At 40.3% G+C, this 25,515-nt stretch overlaps 1 protein-coding gene across 3 annotated transcripts in view; it reads right to left on the reverse strand.

Moving 5' to 3' along the window:
- The window catches only part of ST8SIA1 (ST8 alpha-N-acetyl-neuraminide alpha-2,8-sialyltransferase 1), a 157,653-nt gene that overhangs the window by 112,739 nt on the left and 19,399 nt on the right, over window positions 1-25,515 (reverse strand). For all 3 annotated transcript variants that reach the window (XM_085542144.1, XM_015869469.3, XM_085542139.1), the window contains exon 2: window positions 15,670-15,814. In XM_085542144.1, the coding sequence (XP_085398270.1) occupies window positions 15,670-15,814 (145 nt within the window). The remainder of the gene's footprint in view (window positions 1-15,669; window positions 15,815-25,515) is intronic.

The raw sequence follows: 25,515 nt of genomic DNA on the forward strand, positions 1-25,515 counted from the left end.
TAAATGGAGAAAATAAGAGAAGAACTTGTAATGTACCTGTCTTCTTAAATAACAGGTTAAGGAAAAAGGCTAACAAGAGGGACATTGAATAGTCAGGCAGGTAAGATACACATAATGACTAAAGAATTGGAATGCCATTACAGAGAACTTCCCACTGAAGGAAAAGAAAAACTACAAAATAAATATTAGCAACAAGATTCTCATAATGGAAAAATAAAGTAAGGAAAACTATAATTCAGCTGAAGCCAGAGAAATGCCAACTAACCAAAAGCCCTCGTTGCACATGTATTCATTTTGGAGAATCATCATTTTGCCCTTTATTGCCTATGATAACTACTCTGCCTGATTATCTTTGCATTGCTTGATGAAATTCAGAAACTGGCCAGTTAAATTTCAGAAGTTAGTGCACCAAGCAAAGGAGATGAGCTTAAGTTCCACCAAAGTGGAAGGGAATAAGGAGTCCTCTTCAATCACTGAATTATACTGGAAAAGACTGGTAGCTCTGTGACTCAGATCAGGTGAATAAGGAATGTGCGAACGTTAAAAAGCATTGAAAACATCTACGAGTTGTGCGCTGTTCCCTTTGGACATGGGAAACTGAACAGATAACTGATAATATATATATGCATTAAACTGGAATTATTTTGTAGATTTTGCTAATCACTTTAGAAAATGTTTCCACATTCAGAAAATGGAGAACAACCATAAAATCTGTACCATGGGATCTACAGAGAAAGTGTGCCTTATAACAGCTACGCTTATCTTGCTTTGATAAAAGAAAAAATGACCTCCTATTACAAACTTTATTTTACCTGTGTTCGTGTACCTTCAAAACCACAGCTAAACTATCAGGATAACAGGTGAGCATCATTACAGAGCATTACCACTAGAAAAAGAAGGGAAAAAACCCACACCTTGGCAATAAAGGAATAAGCAATTGCAAAACTGCAACCCCTATCTGACACCAATCATGAATACATCATTCTACAGTTGAAAAATTGACCATGAAAAGCTGTAATTCATTTCTAGAACACTCTGAACTTCACTCCAGGTGTACAAATCACCCTAGTATTGGGTGAATGGAATAACACTTAGACAGAAGGGGGCTGTCACAGCCTCATGCAGGATTCAAATCCCCTCAACAGCATACGACAGATGTAACCTCACAGAAGTCAGAAAAGCGGCTGCTGTAAAATAGGTGCAAAATGAAATTTGTGCTCCTTGTCTCTATCACTGCAATAACTCTCTGTCTCTAAGGTCTTCAGTAAGCTACGTGATCTATGTGAGACATGACAGCAGCCCAAAAGGTATAAACAGGAGAGTCAACTGATCCCCTAAGTGTGATTAAAAGACCAACTAAAAAGAGATGCTTGCAAAGACTGAAGAATAGAGGTAGCGGGTGGTGAAGGCTGGATGCTGCCAAGGAGACAATTCAAAGCTAGACAAAACAGTGGTGAGAAGGGCAGGAGAAAGAACTTAAACAGCAGACCAAGGAGCTGTGAATAACAGCTCAGCACAAAGTCTGTGGACCGGAAACCAGGAAAAAATGAAGCAGAGCTATCCTGATGTTAAGAAGCCATGAATTTGGCTCCCTCTGAAGAGAGACAAGACAAAGGCTCAGTGTCTCGGGGTAAAAAAATAAAATGGTGCTTTTACATTTTTCAGTCAGACCTCAGCTCAGATTTAGGCATAGAAGGAGCCTGTATTAACAGACAAGCCAGAGCTTTGCTCACAGCTTTGGAGAGAAAGCGCTCATTATTAGAAAATGTAATTTTTTAAATCAAGACATCTGGTAGATCTCGTCACAAATCAGATCTGATTTTGATCTGTCTTATACTCTGTTACCCCCATGGTGAAGTAAGGGTAATCAAGTCATATAAAATCTTCACATGCAATAAATGTATGAAATAAACAAAACTATCAAGCTGGCAATGCTATTTAGGAGCATGGCAGGACAAAATCCAAATTGTTTTTCTGCAGCTGTATGTGCTCTGAAGAAGTTACAAGAACTTGCTTTTGTCAGTGGAAAACCAACCTTGGTGAAATGGAAGAGGTGTGCGTTGAGTAAGAAGGTGCCACTTCTTACAACTTTACATATCTGTAAAAACATGCAACTTAAATTACCTGGTTGAAGTTGTACTCACAGAGAGCACATTAAAATATATCCACTTCATTGCAGCTCTCCTTGGCATATCACTGGAATCCCCAAAAGTTACTAGGGAACAGTCATTACTGTATCTGTCAGCTCAAAAGCTAATAAAGGCCAAGAACTGGGGGGAAAAAATTACCCTGAAAGCAGTCACAAAAACTAAATCCTTCCTTCCCTAGAAAAAACATATTTTGTAAGAGGATACTGTTGATCTAATGCTTTTTAATTTGATCTTTGAAGCAAAAGATGTAGTGGTTCATCATGCATATATGTTTATTGTACAGGAAAAGGGGGGTTGGCAGTATTTCTTCTCTGCATATTCCCTATGCAAAAGTCCTTGTTTTAACTGTCTCCAGAGGTTTCTAAGCATAGATTTAACTGTGCAGTAACACCATATATTGAATTTGAATGACTGTAAAGTGCTTGAGGGAATTGCTATAAAGAGCATCATAGTCATACCAAGGATTATTTATCTTCGGCTTTCTCATTTCTTCTTCAGGAGCAAAATTGGATCACAGAATAGATCTGTATAGCCTTTGCATTTGTTGTCTACTTTCACCTAAACTGTCTGCTATTAAGTCTAGTCCATCACTTAAATTTGTAACATTACTCCTGAAGTCATGCTGGAAGGGAAGGATGCAAGAAACCAGTGGGTTTTAGATTGTGGAAAAGGAAAGAGAAGAATTGAAGAATGTCTATAAATGAGCCTGCAAATAGGTTAGCCAATCTGAAAAACAGAGTACACTCCACTTTCCCACTCTTATCATACTTTCAACCTGATTAAATATTATCAACGAAGTGTTTCTTGGGACGACTTCATGCCCTGCAGTCAGGTCTAATTCATCTCGACTCTATACACTGAGAAATAGTAGTACAATAGAAGCTCAATGTCATCTTCATTGAGTCCCTTGCACAGGGCATTGATCATTAACAACTGTCTGCCTACCTTCCACCTGCATAAAGCACGTTCTTTTTACTGTGGTGGAGAGACAGGCTGGACTAGCTGAAGAAGATTGGTAGAGTTGTGATTACAGACATCTTACCCAGGAAAGGAAAAGAAATCTCAGGTCCATTCCCCATTCTGTCTTCAGTTTTGTTAGTGAGAAAAAATGAGCATGCATGCTGAACACTAGATTTGCCTCATTAGCAGCAACATCCAGTGATATTTGGCTATAGGAATGATTAGAAGCACTAAATGCAAGCCTATTCTTGCAGATAGGTGCCTGTAAGGCCTGCCCTTCCAAGGATATGGCCCTTATTCCCCTGATGTTTTCTACCACCTCCACACAGTTGTCATGCATCTTCCCTACATACAGTTACAAAAACAGAAATGTTCAGTGCTTTCTAAAAGATGGTCTGATTGAAAAAGCGGAGGTTGTTTAGTATACAGAAAAAGACTGTGGAAATCTGAAAGCAGGTGCATGTAAAAGAAAATAAACTCTTAAATTACAGCCAAGGGGTTCTTTGAAGTCAGACAACAGGAAATACATCTTACCTGTACGAACAAAGAAGTACTGTAATGGACTGTCTAGTAGGCCATGAAATTCCCTTTACTGGAAGCTGTGACGAATCATGAGTTAATGTCTGCCAGGCACAGTCCAGGTAGAGCTACCTGACATGGAGCAGAGGTAAGAGGGCACTGACTTCTGAATACTACCACCCATCACACCAGACAATAACTTCGTGTGCGTCAATGTGAAGTATCAGTGCCTCTATACTATGGTGTAGCACTGCCTAGTGAATCTCCTGTGTGAAGATGCAAGGCTTTTTCCCCCAAAGTCTGTATTTGAAAAAGTAAAGTTAGAAAGGTCATGTCTGGATTACGTGCTGTAAATGAATGCACTTCTTTGTGCAGTCCTCTGAGCACAAAAGGAACTGTGTAAAATCAGTCTTGCTCATGTTGACTTTGCTTTGGTGTCTCTCAATTGAGTGGATGCATCCAGAGCACTCATCTTTTACACCTGGCTCTTCTTGTCCAAGAACTGCAGGTACAGTCTGAAGATAACAAACATATTCCCAATCAACAACATGTACTGTTGCTAGGCATTCCCTGGCATAAATCTGCGGCCAGCTATGACATCTATTTTACTAGATACAACAAAAAATCAGTAAGATGCTACAAAACAGGTGAGTGAGGATAGATGTCTGAGCAAGCTGCCTGCGTACACATACCACACGAGGTTGCAGTAACATTTGTGTCTCTGCTCACACCTTAACCGTGTAGATATTTTTCTTCGGTCTCTGTAGGAAAGCCTTATTACCATGGGACTTAATAGGTTGCAGATGCTTTGGTTACACCCCATAAAATCATAAGTAAGGAGATGTTATACATGTCTGAAATTGGCCTATCAGCATTACATAGTGCATATATTCCCATCTGACTGAACAGATAACCCCATCAGCAAGTGACAGCAACACACTTGCATTTCAGTGTAATATACCCTCACCAAGCACAGGATGTGAGGAATTATATGCTTTATCTGCATGCACTTCTTCACAGAGACACATTCTCCGAACAAAAGGAAAAGCTAGGACCTCTGCCATGGACCATTTTTGTTCTTCGCATATCATGCTATTCCCATGCCAGAGTATGGAAGGTATTTAACTTAGTCTGCATGACTTGGAACTCTTAGAAAACATCATTGCTTTCACAGAACTAATATTTAGGATTTAATTCAGGTAATTTCCATATGATCAAATCACCATCTGGAATCCAGTGCCTTTCATCTAAACCTTCATAATAAACTGGAGCCAATTAACCACAAGAAAAAGAAAAAGCCATTGGAGACAGTGTTTCCACAAGGCAGTAGTCAGACAGCTCTGCTGGCAGCCAGGAATCTTCAACTTCCACCCTAACTCTGTCCCCAAGATTTTCTAACTCAACCTGCTGGCCATGCTTCTTTTGATGCAGCCCAGGATACAGTTGGCTTTTTGGGCTGTGAGGGCACACTGCTGGCTCACATCCAGATTCTCATCCAGCAGAACCCCCAAGGTTTTTCTGCAGGGCTGTGTTCAATCCTTTCACCCCACAGCTTGTATGGGTAAAGCCTCAACACAGATGCAAGACCTTGCACTTGGATCTCCTGAGCCTCATGAGCCCCCTGCTCAAGCCTGCCTACATCTCTCTGAATGGCATCCCTGGTGTGTCAACCACGCTCCACAGCTTGGTGTCATCAGCAAACTATCGACCTCAGTACCAACCCCTGGGGGACACCACTCATCACTGATCTCCATCCACATGCTGAGCCATTGACCACCACTCTCTGGTCTCAATCCTGCTGCCAGTTCTTTGTCCATCAAACAGTCCACCCATCAAATCCATAACTTTCCAATTAGGAGAGAAGGATGTTGTGTGGTACTGTGTCAGAGACCTTACTGAAGTCCAGATAGCTGACATCAGTGGCTCCTTCCTTGTCCACTGATGCAGTGACACAGTAATAAAAGGCCGTTAGGTTGGTCAAGCAGGATTTTCCCTTGGTGAAGCCATGCTGGTTCTTCCATATCACCTCCCTGCCTTCTGTGTGCCTTAGCATTACTTTCAGAAGGATCTGTTCCATGATGCTCCCTGGCACAGAGCTGAGACTGACAGGTCAGTAGCTCCCAGGATCATCCATTTACCCTTATTAAAAATGAGTGTGATGTTGCCCTTTTTCCAGTCATCAGATACTTCACCTTATTGCCATGACTTTCCAAATATCATTGAGAGTGCCTTGGCAACTATATCAGCTAATTCCCTGAGGACTCTGGGATGCTTCTCATCAGGACCCATAGACTTGTGGATGTTTAGGTTCCCTTCACTTACAGTGGGAAGGATGTAACCTCCCCATTCCTCTTTTACCAAACGAACATATAAGTGGTGTGTGATGAGCAGTTATCAGAGAAGACAGAAGCAAAACACTTAAGTACCTCAGCCTTTTTCTTGTCTGCTGTTATTAGCTTGTCTGTGTCACTCACTACAGGGGATACATCCTACTGGACTTTTCTGGTTGAGATACCTGTAGAAGCCTTTCTTGCTCTTCTTGGCAGCTCTTGCCAAGCATAGTTCAAGCTGGGCCTTGGCTTTCCTGACTCCATCCCTACACAGCCTAGCAGCTTCCCTATGCTCTTCCCACAGTAGTTCTCCCTGTTTTCACTGCCTGTGCATTGTCTTTTCTTCTTCAATTTGACCAGCAGGTCCTGCTTCAGCCATGCCAGTCTCTTGCCTTCCTTTCCTGACTTGCAGGACGAAGAGCTCTTGTGCCCTGAGGAAAGCTTCCTCAAAGATCTGCCTGCTAATTATCTTGCCACCACATTCTACCTCTTTAGCCAGCACACACAAATTTATCATCTCAGGTTGATATTTATTGGCCATCGGACAATTTGCAGCACTGGCTTCACTGTCAAAATCATCTCTTCTAATGCTGAAAAAGTCTGTTAAGCAAGAAGGTCAAGCATCCCAAATTCTTCATATGAACAACAGTAGGCTAAATGTTACTTCATATGCACAGTGGGATTTTTCTGGTCCATCCTGTAATACTAAGATTACCACAGTGTCTGGAACACCATCTGGAAGTCAATACCTGCCTCCTGGGAGATGTTCAGATGAACTAAAGTTGTTCCAGAAAAGAACCACCGCCCTTCACCTTCACACCATGCAAGGTTATAAAGACTCTAAATCAAGCATGCCCAGCTATGTAAGTCAATTCCTAAACTGTAATGCAGTAGGTTTCTCATTAAATGTAAAGCTAGGCTTATACTCCCCCCTAAGCAAGAAGACTCCAAGGTTCCTTTGAAAGTCACTACATAATCCTCCTCCAAGATTTGCAAATGTGCTGCTCCTTTTTATAGCTCCTGGAGTAGTGTAACCTTCCTTGATTTTCTTCAAGCCCGCAGACTTGAAGTTGCTCTTCCATCCATATTTAGTAATAGTTAGAGGAACGGGGGCACTACACATTTTTGCTGCGGGTGAAACGCCTCCCGAACATCATCTGATAATCTGCTGTACTCCAGCACAAATTACATGAGTCATATCAAAAAACCAAACAACCACATGAAAAACAGAAATATGTAATGTTCCATCAGTTCTTACTCGGGCTTCTTGCAGATAGTAAATAGGCATGAAAAGGAACCAAACCTAAGCCTCACCCCAGTACTGATTTCAAGTCTATTTCAGAAGTATTTAAACCCCAAAAAAGCTAACTACTGAATACAACAAGTTAATATAACACAATGTAGTCACTGAATAATTGATATATACAATTACACACAATTTAAGCAGTTTATACACTGAACAAGGCAATTCAATACTAAAATTTATAAATAATTAGGAAGACTAGCAGGTGGCCAGCGTATAAAGGATAAATTTTACTCAAGGTTTAAACACTGGCTTCCAAAGAAGGTTTAATTGCCCTCTGGGCAGAAACATTGGTATATAAAGGAGTTCAGAAAAAAACTTGCATTGAGCAAGAATTTTATCTTCTGTGGCAAGGGGCTGAAACTTGATGATCCTTCAGGTCCCTTCCAACCCAAGCCATTCTATGATTCTCATTAATTACACAAAGCCACAATGAACCAAACAAAACAAACCTAACTGCTTTGCCTTTGGGCAGGCTAGAACTGCCTCTGATTTGTATTATCATACCCTCAGCGTGGAAGATCATATGCCCTGTAATTACTGGTAGCCACAGGAAGTTCACTGTTCCTACAGCTGCTCATCTGTGACTACCTCCTTTATTTGTTCCTCCACTTGTGACACTCCTAGCTTCTGAAGCAGCAAATTTACATCACCATAAAACAGCTCAACATTAACCAAAAAAGTCTACAGAATTCCCATGGCACTAGCACAGCCTCTCTGATCCTCCTAGCCTACAGTGCCCTTTCCACCTTTAGGCTCAATATGGTCTCTTTTGCTTTGTCTTTTACAGTCCCACCGCATAACGTGGCTTTATCCATAACTTCTAGTTACTGTAATAAAGTTCACTAGAGTTAGAAAAGCTCAGTTGTGCAGCTAACAAGTAGAAACCTGTACTAGCACACGCTGCCCCAACAGCCCTCCTGTCTCTGACAGGGGGATTCTGCAGGGCCCATGAGGCCATGCCCTTATCACCCAGCTCTGCCATGGCCTCTTCACACTCAGCAGGCCTGCTTCTATCAGTCAGCAACCATACAGCCCTGGATACTAATGGAAGTTAATAAACCAGCTGTGCTACTTCACGTGTTTTCCAAATAAAGTCACTCAGATCTGAAACATTCTCATAGCTGAAGTATCTTCTTAAAAGTACCCCGGGGTCTCTTCAATCTGAAGTGGGCTCCGCAGCAAACCCACTGGTTGTTACGCTCTTTTAAGTTCTGCTCAACATCTATTGCAATGCATGAGACACATTTGCCCTACCTCAACCTCATCTCCCAAACAGTAATAGGATTTGTATGGAAAAATACTGATCACGACCTGGACAGGTGAGTGGCTGGAGAGAAAGGGCGTTATGTTATCTCAGGAACACAAGTACACTGCCTCTAGCTTCTGCACGTAGCTAAAAGAAGCTCATTTGCAGAAACTGCTCTGCAACTTGCAAGCCTTATGCAGAAGCACTGGTGCTTTTGTGAAACAGGATTGATCTGTGCTTTTTTTGAACACCTGAGGGCCAGTCCACCAAGAAGGCACTGTGCTTGGATCAGCCACTCGGTTACCCAGGAGAGAAAGCGACTCACGCTGCTGCTTCAGACTGAAACAGAAATGTTGAGCTGAGGTAGCTCCGCTCCTTTCTTTGCCTTTGGGACATATGACACTGTGCAGATAGATCTCCTCCTTCCTTTCCCCTACGTTGGCTACATTTGGAGTGTCTGTTTATGTATTTGCATTGATTGAGATACAACCAGTTTGGCATGGGCAGATAAACTCCAAGTAAATATGTTAGTCTGGCCAAACTCATTTTGGCAAGCAGAGAGAGACCAAAGCACGCATCTGGTGATCAACAGTGACAGATTTAGCATCAGAGCCCATTGCACATCTTCTCAAACAATGTACATTCCATCTCATAGACCTTTTAGCATAACTTTGATTTTCACCACTGGGCTTGTTCACATTTTGTCTGTACGGAGTAGTTTCAGATGGACTTTGGCTTTTACTTAACCAACCAGAAACATCAGATGCTACCCTATCCCTACTTTGTCAGCAGGCTTCACAAAATGGTCTAATTACACACTTCTTAATTAATCAGTAATCAAAGTGAGGGTACAGGTTTCACTTAACTAAACACTAAGACAGGTTTTATATCTCAATTACCCTAATGCTACAGAGACTGCCTAGTACTGAAGGGAAGACACATGCTCTAAAAGATCAAAATTTGTCAGGTCTGTACACCTAGCATTTCATATCCTAGTTATGATGTGCACTATCTGACACAGTTCCTTAGGCTATTCAGAAGCCAGTAACTCAGAAGATCTCCTTTTAATTGCATTCTTAATGTCACTTCACAAGACATAACTGCCTCTACTCATTTTAACATACAGTATGTTTTCCAAGTTTGCAACAATATATGCTTAAATTATTATGTTTTTATTTTGAATAAATATAAATAGACCCAACAAAGAAGACTATTTGCATTACAGCATGCTAAGGTAGAAATAAAAATATATATATAAGAAGGAAAAGTGACAGAAATAAGAAATTCCCCCAAATACTAATTACATGCAGCACAAAAGAAGTCACAGAAGTATCACTTGGACAGCAGAATCAATGGGAGAAAATATAAGGGTTGCTAAAAGGTTGTCACTGTGTCTGCAGGCACTTTATTCCTTTACCCAGGACATAAAGTAATATATATATATATATATATATGAGGACACAGATGACATCCGATATTTCAATTTCTGCAAGAAGCAATTAATTACTGAGAAAAGACTACTTCAGTAAGTCAGAGTGCTGGCAAAAATTACCAGAACACTTTTAACAGAAAAACACAGCACTTCCAAAGTCAACAGCAAAGTTCATAATTTCATACCTTCCAGCAACAGCAGAATCCATCAAATCCTAAATCCCCTCACTTGAGGTGGTTTGCCATTTTACACATAAACTTTAGAACAAGTCTATCTTCTGGTCTAAAATAAAAACAGTCCAAACTACCCACAGATCCTAATCATTAAGGTGCTACCAAACACAACGCTCACCTAGATGACCCAGAAAATGCCACAGAAGGTCTCCATGCTTTCTGAAGCAATAACAGTTTCCTTGCCTTTATATTAAGGACAAAATTCTAAACATAAGCAATTGTTTGAAATACAGTGTTTTTCTTCTGCTTACAAGGTACCCAGAAACAGTTGCTAGCTTTCACAAACTTATTTGTGGTTCAAAGCCATCTCCTCTGGGTTTCTCATCAGCCACTTGAGATGATTACTCATGAGATGCTCAATGCAAGCAGCCATTCTTCTGTCTGACAACATTTTGCAGGCAAAAATTTAGAAAGAGTTTGGAGCAGGTAACTGTACAGTGGAAATAATATAGTATAGAAATGTATGTTAGAAATAATACATGTATAATATACAGTTGAAATAGTATAAATATAGTTGGGAATAAATAGCCAGAGGGTAACTAAGGAAGAGGACACACCAGCTCTGAGGCCGTCAAGATAAGTGCTTGCCAATGTCAAGGCTCATCACAAGAACTCTACAAAGGAGCAATGTCCAAAAAGAGATGCTACCTTAGAGATGGTCAGCCCTTAAATGGGATCTGGGAGAGATGGAGCCAAGCTCCACCCCTTCTGGGAGCACAGTTGAATTACCTTCACCTGTGCTCCCGCAGCTGACTCATCGCTTTGCCTCAGATGGTTAATCAGAGGTTCAGGCTGTGATCAACCGTCTCCCTTGCAGTGAAAATCATTATAGTAATTTGAGCTAATTTACTGGTATCTAACATATCCAATTGCTTCAGGTGAAATACAATACAACGAGTTATTTCATTTTTTCAAATGAAAAAAAAAAAAAAAAGTTGAACTTCTGAAATTTCTTTTGAAATCTATTCTCCTCTCTCCTTCAAAATAATAACTTGCATAGAAAAGCAAATAATTCCACTTGATTTAAATTTCTGGAAGAATAGACCTTGGAAATACATCTCAGTTCTACTCAAAAATATGCTATAAGCTTTTGACAGCAACAAAAGCCTAATACTTGCAAAAATAGTTAAATATTGGAAAGAGGGTGGGTTTTTTTCCTAATAGTAAATATGGTCTAAAATTCTGTTTTCAAATTCTGAGGAATTAAAAAAAAAACACAGCAAGGGATGCAAATTTCTTTCAGCAAATGTCTGAAATGAGCTTGTATTCTTCTCTAACTTAAAAGTTGATGGCTACTAATTCACCTTCCTCTCAACAGGCTTTGAGTTGCATCCAAGCTACTCCTGAGGTTATAATCATGTTTATGCATCTAAAAATTACAGAAGGGAATATGTAGATGGCTGCTTTCCCCTATTCTAGACAGATAAAGAAGGGTGGAAAATGCTAGTTATACGTGCTGTCATGCCTCGGTGCAATGCAAAAGGACCAGAGCTGCATGACTGAACCTCCAGGCTGAAGAGCCACAAGAGCAGCCCCATCATACCAGGGACAGGACTTAACATCACACAGTTCAATTTCCTGGAGAATGTTTGGACCACAGTGGGGAGGAACACATTTGGAAGTCACTTGTAACTTTTGGTAGTCAACGTGAGACATCAGAGCCTGGATGATCAGAGGTTTATCCAGCCATGATACTGATTTCTCTTGCAATAGACCCCTCTTTATCCTTGATCCTTCAGTTCCTCAGCTACATACCAAAATTATTATCCTTACATGGCAAATACTGAAAATTCAGGTCTACATGAGATGATTGAGAAAACTGGTAGGTACACAGTAAGAATAACCTCCCTTTGTTAATATCAAACATACACCTACAGTAATACGCAGCATCCGTGCTTTTTGTATCCTAAAACTGTGAAATAATGCCATAGATCAAAGCAAGCAATCCAATAAAGCTGCTGTCAAGAAATGTCTGCCTTTAATTGAATTCACATCATATAATCCAACAGCTGCAGGCAACGCCGCCATAATACATTTTGGGAGATCAGATATAGATGAGGTCTCCACCCTCAATGTACCCAACACTCTGTGATCAGCCACATCTTACACACCTTTCCCCTCACTGTGAGATACTGAAAATGAGCAATTAGCATTTTCTCTCCAGCACTGGAAAGCTGTTGCAGTCTGTGTAATGATTCTGTTTTTGTTTGCTTGTTTTATAGAAAGGAAACTACTTGCTCTCTAGAAATCAATAGAAAAAATGACACAGAGAGAGGGGGGGAGGAGGAGGAAGCACAACTACAATCAAACAACATGGAGATAGAAAGAAAGGCTAGCAACGGAGCTGATTAAAAAGCATAAAAAACATATGAAATATTCCATTCTAAAAATGAGAAAAGGAAATATTGTAACACTACCAAAACCTTTTAACCTTTTTACTTCAGTGTTCAAAATAAGAACACTGAACCAATACCAAGTTTATTCTAATGAAATAACATCTCTTAGAGGAAAAGTAACCCATCAGAAAATGTTGAACCAGCTGTAAGAACTTTATCTGCATGGATCACTCAGGTGAAATACAGTCTCTGTTTTGTACTGTTCACATTCAAAAGTAAACAAAAACACTTTGCATATTGAGTTCTGAGATACTTAATGTTCTGCAAGTCTCCACTGATGCATAGTCAGCTTATTTTATTCCATCAAACACAACACATTTCCCATTTAGTTTTATGTTACTTCATCCTGTAAGTTAATAACTGGTTAAGCACTGAGAAATCTTCTGCAAGCACAGAAAGGCTTAAACTTGGCAGAAAGGTGGGGGTGGAGTCTCTTTCCTCTTATTTTGGAGGAAATATTTTTTTGATGAAATCATCATAGCTGTGGCCCTTTACACTCCTCTTACATCCCCTGAGCATTTCAGAATGCCACCCATATTTTGTAAGTGTTTTAAGCTTCTTAATACATTTGAAAGGAACATTAATCTTCACAAAAATAGCAACAGGCAAGCAAACAGAAACCATTCTTCAAAGTAGAAGCCTTAAAAATTTACTCTAGTATTTTCCTTGAAACAAAGAGCGAGGTAGAAAAAAACTCCATTTAAGAATTTGCTGCAAATTAATTTTTGTAAGCTTTTAAGCTTAGTTGGAAGTCATCTGATAAAGGTTTACAAAATTCCTGCAGGCAGAATACATTAGAATAATACACCAAGTTATGCGGAGGGGCACCTGCAAGAAAAGGAGTAGCAGCAAGTAGCATTTCTCAGAAATCAGCTGCCTGACAATTCTTAAAAGAACAGCTCTTTTATAATTAGTCCTATAACTGCTTCCTAACACTGCTTTGGAACTGGAGTATCACAACTGTCCAGCTTTCCCACAAGCAACCCAGCAGTACTGTGCCAGCCTCTGTGCAGCCCATCGGGCAGGTTCAAGGCAACCAGAGATCCTCAAGTCTCAACTCATTCTGTTCCTCAGTTTTTATCTCTTCAGGCCTCCTCAGAGCCATTACTCTCAATCTGGCTAACTGAAAATCTTTGGGGACAGTGCTTGGGAGCCTGGAAACCGCTGGACTTCCTGAGGTCATGACTCCTCTCTAACCAGCACTTACCCCTCTGAAAGAGCCCATCCAGTGCTCTGTAATAGTCTGTGGAAGGATGTGTCTGAGTTTAATCCTGACAAAACCAAATGTGAAATCTCAAATCCAGCACAAAACACAATGACCTCTCTATACCAGCCCAGTCAGGGGCTTTCTGAACAATGAAAACATCAGACATATTTTAAGTGGTTGCTGACAGCATCTGTAAGGTATAAAGTTTATAGCTCTACCAAGGATTTTAGCTTTCTCTAAGAAACAGAGCAATGCTTTAACAACAAATCATTAACAGCCATCAAAAGAAGATTTACAGCTGCTACTCCGGGACATACTATAAGCCTTCTACAAGTCTCAATGGCAGGGAGTGAAGCCCACTACAGCAGTACTGCTGCTTCCTAGCCATACCGCAGGGAAAGCAGCCTCCACACATCAGACATTTACTTGTTTATTCAGCTTGCAGAGACCAACAGCTGTGGAACAGACCTAAGGAATGTTGAGTGCATGGAGGTAGAGGTCCATTACCTGGTTCATTGTAACAGGCACAGCGTAGTGCTACAAAAGTGGTAGTAACCTGAATACAACACAGCCGCACACTGTTTCTCTGTTTAACATGAGAAGTGGCAGCTCTGATCACTTTTCCCTATATCTTAGTCCTTCCTCACTCTTTCTTCACTAAACTAAATTAATTCAAAGTTATAATTCTTTTGTATGAATGACTCGATATCAACTGCAAGACTTAAAAAATACATATACCTTTAATCTAAGAAATTAGAATAACATGTAAACCAATCAATGTCAAGATGTTTGGCTTTCTTTAAACCTATATCCACAAAAAATATCTTCTCCCACATTCCATGTCAATATCATAAACTCATTTATCATTAGCTAACATATACGTAGAAATACAAGCAACCTGCTGAACAACAACAATTTCCAGTATTCAAAGCACAAGAGTCAACCAAGTCACGTCAGCTTCTGTGATTGTGCCTACACTGTTTGCAATCAATAAACTTCATTAATTTGGAGGTGACTCGAACACCTTCACATGAGCTGTCTCCAAATCCTAGCTAGACTGATCTAAAGGGGAGCAAGCCTACATAAGAAACTGAAAGGTAAACAGAGTTACTCCAAATAATCAGCATCATAGCAATCAAGGTAAAAATTTTGGTCTATACATACCTCTGCTTTTACATTTAAGCCAGATAAACTCAACCAGCCTACGTGGCAGCAAATCTACTGACATCAGTGGAACCAACCTAATCTGAACTTGGATCCAAACGCAGGCCAGAAGCTGCCCTTTCAAACAGCTTAAGAAGAAAAACAGAATATGTATGCCAATGACACTGACAGATCTCTGTGTGTTACAGAACCAGTTTTTCCTCAGGATTCATCCTGTGAGCCCCACAGCCCTGCCAGCTCACACAGTATCAGCACCAGTCTTGCCAGGTTCATTTTAAATGAAGACATTACCAGTCTTCATTTATAGGGCCAGCTTCTTGGGATACACAGTTATGCAAGACCCTCAGTCCACGATGAACTGAGGGAAGTTTCTGCCTGTCACAGTTTGAAACCCCAGTTCAGGAGTGTGATCACTGCTAGAAACACAGAAATCACACTCTAAAAATAGCCAGAACTTATCACCATTTTCAAAGTCAAGACAGGTGTCCCTATCTCATTACTTGTGTATATTTGCACAATTGGAAAGTGACCAAGGAAACATTAATACACATACTGCTATTCTGCAATTTTCAGAATGCAGAAGTAAAAAAGTTGTTTTGAATTGAGAAATGAAGATAGAGTATTTATTGATTAAATACTTAGCTAATTTATATTCATTTGTACCATAATACCATTTAGTATATGAATATATCAATACTCAAAGAGAGAAGAAAAAATGTTACTAACCTGTGGGAATAGCGAGTAAGTTGTATTGTCAATGGTGAAAGAATACAAAAATTCCCCATCAAACCAGAGGTTCTTTCCCATTGGGGAGTTCTGTTTTGTCATTGCAAAGAGCTGCCCAGGGTCACAGCAGTCTTCCAGCAGCTTCCTAGAAAAGGCAACAAAAAGAAAGAAATGCATGAGTTATAGTCCTGGTAGCCCCCTCTGAAGCCCATCTTTAACTGATGGCCCAAGCACAAGATCCCACAGCTCCTGAGTGCTGGAGAGCAAGCCATTCGTTTTCCCAGCAATATCTTGTGCTGCAGGTGACCACACAGCACATCCAATAACAGACACTAACAGAGAACTCAGAAAGCAAGCAGACCTAGAAATTAAACTTCTAACTTAGCAACTTCCTAACTATTTTTTAGTTTTTACTTAAAGAAGAACCAGCAATCCTGGTTTTATTTTTATTTTAAGTAAGTCTTGAAAGTAGATAGTTAAAAATGAAACCCTCCATTCATTTTTGAACAGCAAAGAAATAAAGAAGATTTAGCAGAAGAAAGTCCATTCTTTTCAATGTTCTAATCAATAGAAAAAATAGGTTCTCCGATACACACAGAATTCAGAGAAGCACCTTTGAACATTAAATCTCAGAACCCAAACTTATCTGTGCACAGTGGGCCTTATATAAAACCCCGTGGTTACATAACATGAACATGGAAAAATTTGCCATCTCTTTTCAGTTATTAAGTGTCCTTGTGCTACTTTCAGAGCAGTGTTACAGCTTGCCTGGAGTGCTCGCCTCAAGTCCAACTTGAATCATCTCAGTTTGCTATATATATGTATATGTACATATATATACAGTGAATATTACACTTCTCCTTTCCTCATCCAAACTGTATATCCTCTCACGCTTCCAGTTCCCTAAAATAGCTATTACAGAGCTTGAGCAGCAGTCTGAGAGATGGTGAGATGGCTAAAGGTTGTACTGAGCAAAAATTCTGTATTGCTGCAAGCTCAGCAATTAATATCTGAAAATGCAGATCGGTGAAAAGCTCGTGCAGATTGGAGAAAAGCAGAGCAGGAATATACTAAAGCCAGTATGGGAGAAGCTCTCTAAATGAAAGGCGATGCCCGTATTAGCTTGCATTGGCAGTAGACAAGATGCGAAAATTCACACTGTGCAATTAAACCATTACAGTATATTAATATAATAATGAACATCAATATAATTTATAATAATTTATAGTTTATTTTAAAGAGGGTCTAAGGAGACTGAAGTCATTCCCAAGGGCTGCATAAAAACTGCAGGTGACAAGCAGAAAAATATCACTTATCAGTGCCTATCTAAATGTTTGGCATTTCCACTGTGAAATTCTCATTCTCCACTGTGAAAGAGATTTTATTCCAAAACAGAAGTCATTCACATAAATGTCTTTGCACATTTCCAAATGTTTCACAGCTTTTTTTCTTCTCTAGAAAATGATAAGTAAAAATAGGTATTTTCTCCTAAAATGGATATATGTTGTACGTTAATTCTTTCTCGCAACTGTGCAGATATTATTTTACATACATATTCCAGCTGAAAATCTGGTGAAAAATGTAGATTTGTTTTGATCTTTGCAGAGCAGGAAACAGTTTGAAAAGGCTGTGTGCTTAGCAGCAGTCTATGGAAACTGCTACTACTCATCAACTTCCTCCTCTTGGGAAGCTCAGTGATTTGCTTTTGTGGTTTCCCATCGCAGCTCTATCCCCAGCAAAGGGCCATCTTTTGCTAGAAATTAGCAGCCAGTTTCTACAGCAAGCCCTGAGGAAGCTCTTACACTTAAAAAGCTGATCAGCTCACACTCCACATCCAGCCAAAGAATCTAACGCTATTTACAAAGACTCAATCAGAAGCTTATGTCAGGTTGTTTTGTGGCTCAAAATGCTACTATTTTTCCCTCTGAACACAAGGCACCACCACATACCCAGACCTTACCTAGCAAAGGTATAATGCTCATGACTCCAGAGCAACCTACTGCTCCCAGTGCCGTGACCACATTGTTACACGGTGCCATGCGTCCTGTTTGTGCCCGGGTATCCGCGGCTGGACCAGATGCCGACACAACAAGGGAGTGCGTGGCAAAAGGCATTTTATTAAAACAAACAGACCCTTAGATAACTTTTGGTATAGAACATGCTAGAAAGTGGGCGGGGCTAATCCCGCCCATCATGAATATTAACTAAGGAGGAGGGACCTGTCCCGTCACATCCCCTGACCCCGCCTACCGCCTAATACACTACACCACGTCAATGTGTTTTCCCCATATGCACCCAAATTCCTTTCTGCATTGACCAGTAATGGATCAGCCAACCTTAAATTAGCAATGACCTTCAGTTAACAATGGACAAAACTGCTTCTGGAGTTTAGACCACCTACTGCAGAACTGTCTTGTCCTCTGCCGAGCACAGCGTCAGCCAGGGTGGCAATCGCCATTCCCAGAAACACCATCATGACGACCTACGCCCAGAGAAGCTTCCCATCATCCTGCTCCACCATGGAAATGGAAATCGAGCTGAAGGCAATGTGAAATTGCTCATCAAACAACCTTTGCAGAGCAGCTTAAGGCAGGCGTAATGGAGTACTGTTCCAAATAAATTTGAGCATGAAGGTTTTATTTGGCTTTCCACAAGCTTCAGTTTGCAGCCTTTGGAAATTCTTTTCCTCTCCAGGTCTCTCTGCAGCTTTTCGAGAAAGCAGAGAGTAACCCAAGATCAGCTGGAGCCTCTAACTACAACTGAATTGTTTCCAATCAAAACCTGCAAATCTCTTCACTGAAAATCTTTTTTTGAGCAAGAAATGCAAAAATAATAGACAACCCAATTGAAAAGTATCAAGAGAATGTTTCAGATTAATGAATCTTTCCTTAGCTGGGATAAAGAGATGAGCCAATGAACAGCTTTTCATACAATTCCCCCTTTCACAATCTAACTAGATATATAAGCCTACTCTTCCTTCTCCCCAGAACTCCATTCTCTCTGTTGCCAGCAAGTCCCTAGTTAATAAATCTATTATGAAAATCAGTAGGTGTCTCCTGGAAGGCTGGAGATAGGCAGGCCACTAGCTCAAGTATTATCCACCTGCATATCTCAGCACAAAAAATCCTGTGCACATGTACATGCTTTCTGTCACAAAAGAATAATTGTAATGGTCTTACATTATTCAGTTTCTCTTTCTGATTCAAATCCAAAAATTATAAAGTGGAGAGAGGCTCCACAAAAAATATGCATTAAAAAGGAAAACGGTATTCAAAGGGGAACTAAAGCAGGGCACTTAGCAGGACGATGGAGTCGGAAATGATTTGCCAAACTTGATTAAAACATACAGCTAAAATGTTACATAGATTTTGCAAAACTGAAACAGCTTTTAACCAAGGTTTTCAATTCACCACAAGCATCAGTTTGCTTGCAGGACATAAATTATGTACCTTTGACTCAAAGTTATCTCCAATTTAGAAGAGGAATTAAACGACCTGAATATTGCTATTTAAAAGGCACTCAGGCACTCAGATCTGAGAGCACTCGAGGGATAAATCCCACTTGTGAGAAAAGCAGGATAAAAGTTAATTCACATCTCTCACTGCAGACATCCAACACTTGGTCCTGGTCAGCACCAACAAGGCCATTAGCCCAGAGCAAGCGCTGAAATGACCCTGCAGATCAACTCAAGAAGCAGCTGCCGCTCCAGGAAAGAGCCCAATAGTGATCAAAGAATCACAGAACCATAGGGGTTGGGAGGGACCTCCAGAGATCATCGAGTCCAACCCCCAGGCCAAAGCCGGCTCCCTACACCACGTTGCACAGGTAGGTGTCCAGGTGGGTCTTGAATATCTCCAGAGAAGGAGACTCCACCACCTCCCTGGGCAGCCTGTTCCAGTGCTCCATCACCCTCACTGTGAAGAAGTTCTTCCACACATTCGTGCAGAACTTCCTATGCTCCAGATTGTGATTTTAAGATGTTAGTCACATCCTCACATCGCACTTTGTTGAGGTAAGATCAGCAGACACTGCATGCTGAAAGAAGAGGAGCAAAATCCTAGTACCAAGAATTTTGCACCCAGATTACACCATCTTCATGGAATTTACAGCACACCAACTCTTGTCCGATCCTACAAAGAGCCTGTAGCACACAGAGAGCATTACCAACATGTGGTAACTGGAAACAATCAGGAGATCTGCTTCAACAGCCTGCTTCTCACCAAAGGGCTAGTATACACACACACACTCTTCTCCACCTAGAAGGTAAAGGAAGCCAGACCTCTTTGGTAGGTCTAAACCAAAACTCACACACATAGCCAGTGAAAAGGCTTACATTAAAAAAAATAAATAAATAAACCATCAGCTCTGGACTGATTTACTTTTCAGTTTGGCTTCAACTTGAAGCCAGTTAATGCTAAACCCCGTTTGATATCAGTCCCAGCCAAAAATGACTCAGCAGCTATATTAAGCAAACTGGCAAAGACAATATCTAAAAGCAGAAATGTGCAATTCCACAGCACAGGTTGCCAGCCAGGAGATTACAGCCCTTTTGCTTTTACTTCTCCATAGCACAGAATAACACTGCTTCTCCTGCTCCTTTGGCAGGGCTAAAGTTAAAGGCATAAGCCTCATCTGTGATGGAGCAGTGGGCAAAGGCGGCATAACATGGCATACAGGGGAGAGTGGAAGGGTCAAAGACCCACTGGTACCCTGACAGACGACATTATCAACACCTCTTTTTCTGCCCCAAGGAGACAGCACTTTTACAGCAAACCTTCCCACAGACCTCCCTGCTGTCACCCACACTTCCTGCAACCAAAACCAAAGCATATTTACCTGATTAACTCTTTAGCACTCTTTTCCACTGCCAATGCAGCCTACAGTGGGAATATCCACCTGTAAGTGCATCCTGCGCTCTGCTTTGCTAAATATAAGATCTCACATTTGGATCTATATCATAAGTTCTGGCCTGGTTTGGTCTGGTTCCATGATTGATGGGGTGAGGGAACCAAGTACCCATGCTCCAGGAAAGCGGAAAGGAGGTAGGGAAAATGTAGGCGACATGGCTAGAGTACACAATGCAAAGACCAGAAGAAAAGAAAGTCTCATGACTCCCAGACAGTATTATCTTTCCCTCTGAACAGAAAATGGAAATGGAATAATGAAGTCTTCTGGGAGCTGCAGTTCATTCTTCCCTTCTGAGAAAAGTATACACAAAGCTATCGACAATCCACAGAACTGCAGCATTAACTTTCTAACTCCCAGTGCACTGCATGATGTTATAATGTAGAATACCAATAGTAGGAACCATAAAACCATGACTATCTATTGAAAAATTAGGAAGGTTAGCAGGTAACTGAGGCTGCTCTATCTCATGGAACTGCTCTCTGGATCAGTTACTGCCCTGATCCTTTTCTCATCTCTCATCTGCCAACTACATCTTAATGCTCTCCCGCAGATCATTTAAGAAAAGATATGTAGAAGGTCAAGAATTAATCTCTGCAAGTTCACACCTGGACACATTCTAAATTCCTCCATTCAATTATCATCCAAGATCATAAAAAGAAAAACTCTCACAGCATGAAACCGCGTGGTCTTTCTCCTGCACAACAGAAACAAAACTGGCTCAAACCTTGTCAAATATTTTGGCAAAACTTCTCCCTACAGCGGAGACCATCTCACCTGAGATTAAATTTAAAACTAATCTCTGGCCAGATATCAGACAATATGATCTTCAAGTTGCCTTTCAAAGAACACCATGGATTAAGTGTCCAAAAACTGAAAGAACAGCCAAAGCAAATGTTCTTTATATTCATAAAAACATACCAAAATGTGGTGGGCCTTTTTTTTGGGGGGGGAAGCAACAGTAGTTTAAGCTTTAACTAAAATCAAGACATTTGCCAAAAATAACGTTTGGAGAACAGGACATCGAAATCAAGAAATACATCACTTTGCACAGGTACAGCTGAAAAATCCAGTTACTTCAGCTCAGAGAATACATCTAAATGCAGTGAAAAAGACTATGAGAAAGAGCGACCAACACAGAGCAGAATAGGGAGAGAATCTGATCTACTTCCCGACCAAACTTTCTCCAACACGATAAGTTTTTACACAGACTAGAAGTCACAGCAGTTTTCCTCCTCATATTTATTGTTATATTTTTCTTATTATAAAAATATCAGCCTATTTCGATGCTCCCTGAAGCAATTCCTGGCACCTGGTTTTTACAAGGGTCGTTTCCCCTATACTCCCCAAGAGAGGAAAGGTGTCAGGAAAATATGAAGGTCACAGGCAGAAGCAAACCAGGTACTGAGCTGCCTGGGGCTGCAACCTGCACAAAAGGAAAGAGGTTGCAGAGACCACAGATGCTTCTCCGAATAAGGACAGTTTGTGAAAACCATCTCCATTAGCTAAGGAGCAGATCTGTAGCTTTTTAAAGTAATACATTTAATAAGAAAACATTTGGATAATTTACAACAAATTGCCAAGTTGAAGGAGGGGAGGCAATTATGAAATTAAGTGTTTCCATCTTTTCTGCATTATCAATATATTTTCCTTTAGAACTTTCATCCAGGTCCTCTTGAGGTGCCCAAAATGAAAACAAACAACTTCATATAGCCTGAGAATACTGTATCTTTGAGTTTTCACTATTTTAAAATCACTGAACAAAGCATTTGGTGCCACCTGCACTGTATATTTAGCAGTTTTGCTTTCCAGATTGCAAAAGAAATGCAAAACACTTTTTTTTGCTGTGCATTGGTCCCCTATCCCTTTTAACTTGGCCCAGCACAAACCCTACTGCCTTGCACTTGGCAAAATCCGAGCTGTCATCCATTGCATCATATCACCTTAATCTGCTGCTCATTTTGACCAACTTCTTTTTTGCTTTAATGTAACGTACCACAGGATAAATGATGTATTTTTTCCAGAACTGTTCAGAGTAGCAAGGAAAATATTTTTCATCTACGTTCATTCCAAACAAAGCAAAGAAAGATTGATTCAGTGTTTAAAACTTCAAGGATCTGCAGTCTTTTCAGAAGGCTCTTTCAGAAGACAGCAGTAGCAACATTATTACAGTATTCTGTGACCAAAATTGTAATTCCCCAAACTTGCCTACATTCTGCTCTCACCAAACTGAAGTGTGGCTTAGATCTGAATCTCTAAATCCTCACTTGATTTTTGATTATCTAGTCTGTGCCACTTTCAGTTTTCCTTTTGAATTATACTCAGATTTCAGGTGCTAAGATAAAGATATGCAGCTGCTTTAGTTGATGAAACAATCTTTATTTGATCAAAACCCTGTATTTTAAGAAGAGTAATTGAAGGGATATATTTTCCTGCTACTGTAAACAGCCACAATTCTTTTAATAGCATGACATTAATTTATTCCATAACTTCATTAATATTGCAACTGAAGAGGAGGACTGAACAACGTAACACTTTGACTGTAGAAGTACAGATGAGGACAAAGTTTGCCAGGGAGAATCTTCATTATTGAACAATGTTTGCAAACCAGAAGAAGCTGGGATATTTTGTGGTGAACAGAAGTCTAAACATCTGACAGGCTTTAAGTTTACCTTTCCCACTGCCAATTCTGGGAAGATTCGTCTGGGAAATATGTTGAAACGCTGAATTTTTAGTTTATTCGGAGTGGAATATTAAACAGAAAATCATTTTGACTCATGCAAAATGGCTTTAAACTGCTGTACACAAAGCCTACCTATGAGCTTCAAAACAGTGTATGAATCATAATGAAGGAATTCTAGTATTTGGTAAGATGGATGGTCTAGGATTCATATAGCAGTTATACGTAAGGAAACATCACAAAATCACAAGCTGTGACTCGTCATTTGTCATAACAGTAGTGTAACACAGCTTTATTACTTATGCAGTTAAGTTTACTGGAATGAGGAATTCCTTCAAGTTGTACATGCTCTTCCCAGTGAAACCTCTACCCCACACAGCAGATACAGCAGCAGTGACTTGTCTCCTTGCCTCAGAGCTGCAACTAACAGACGCATTCCCCAGAGAAGCAATGAATTCGATCACACATTGCTTGTTTCTAGCCAGCAGTATGGGTGGCTCAAGAGAAATGACTTCAAGTGATGCTGGAATTCATTTGCCCTGCACCAGACCACTCCTTTGTTCTGCTAATGCTGTCACCAGCAGCCCTTAAACATGGCAGCTACATTTGAGAGCAGTGTTTACCTTGCTTCTTTTACAGCATTTGAGAAGTAAAAACCTCACTCATATTCAGCAGAGAGCTCTTCTTTCTGGATGCAGTTCACCTCAAGCTAAACAGATGTATATTTTCTCTCCAGTGACCATTAGAATACTAATAGACTACCCTAGATGGTGACATCTACATTTGGTAGATGAATTTGAGCTAAAAAGCCAGAACTGCTGCTGCAGGTCCTACAAAGCCTATAAGGGCTTCTGCAGTCAGCTATGGGGGGGACTGCAGGCCTTTCTTCTGTCTGTAGCACCTCACACAGGAATGCCATCTGCCAGAAGCCTCATCTGATGGTCTTCCAACTCTGTTCATAACAGTGGGCTGTCGGAAGAATAGCGCTACCCTGTGAAGTGGCATTTTTGTCTTTTCAAAATAAAAAAAAAGAAACTGGGGAAAGGAAAACAGATTAACTAGTTCATATGCCTTTTATTTATTTATTTATTAATCTTATAAATCTGTGACAAGAAGAGCTGCTGTCAGAGAGAGGAGGTGAAGTTAATGAATTACTGTCTTGCAAAACAGCAGAATCGGCAGTTGAATCGGCAAGATAAATTACATGAGTGTGATACCACAGGGGTAAAAATGCATTGCTCTTATCATCTGGTTCCCTTCAGCAAAGCTGCTGCTTGCTCTGCCCAGCTACAAGCAAAAGAGATATTCAGCTTCAGCAAAGATGTGGGATGGCTGTATTCTTCCAGAAGATGATTCACTAAAAATAAATTGAGCAGCAGTAACCTAACATTTGGGCTTACAATACCTAGAGCAATGATACATATGACCTAGATCAATTTTCACACTACAGTGACTTCTCCACCTGCTTTTGCAAACTAGATAAAAGCCCTGCAAGTATTATATAACGCTGCTCACAAAAGCATTCCTATGCTTTAATCCAAGAAAATCCAAATGAGGAATTCCACTCATCTGAGCAGTTTAAATTACACCCCTCCAAAGGGGGCAGACTGGCCAGAGAAACCTATTTGAACTCCATCTTGAATGGTCCCAAAACTGAGACCACATGCACGAAGGGGAAATATAAATAATTCTCTACTGGTTTGATGCAAAACCTGTAAGTAACTAGACAGTCATTGCCTACGCATGTGATAGAGACAAGAAACCGTAAAAGCATCACATGGACAGACATGAAAGAGAGATATACTTTCAAAGGCATACAAAGTTTTGTGCTTGGGGTTTGGCTTTAAATGATCAGAGACATAGGAATAGACAACTCAAGGAAGTCCTGTTTTGAAGAGAAACTTGCTCCTCTCACTTTTCATAAACTGCTTCCCACAGCTCATAACTATCAAGTTGTTCAAGAGACAGAGTAAGATTCACCTGGTTGGAAAGCACATGTGATGCCCTGCCAGCTAGAAGCACAAGATGATCAGCTATACAAAATAGGAAACTTTGATTTTGATCTCTCTGTTCAACAAAGCTTCTGGTTTTCATGAAAATTTTCAGGACTAACTAACTACTTTTTGTCATACTTTGGGTAAAATTGGCCAATGAGATATATTTCAGAAAGGAAGTGGAATATGGCTGAGATTTCAATCATGTAAATCACATTTCCTACTGGACAAGGAAAAGAATCCAATAAACTCCAAATAATGTCTTTC

This window comes from Coturnix japonica, chromosome 1, assembly GCF_054131305.1.
Source record: "Coturnix japonica strain WE chromosome 1, WE-NBRP24, whole genome shotgun sequence".
Classification (NCBI taxonomy): Eukaryota; Metazoa; Chordata; class Aves; order Galliformes; family Phasianidae; genus Coturnix; species Coturnix japonica.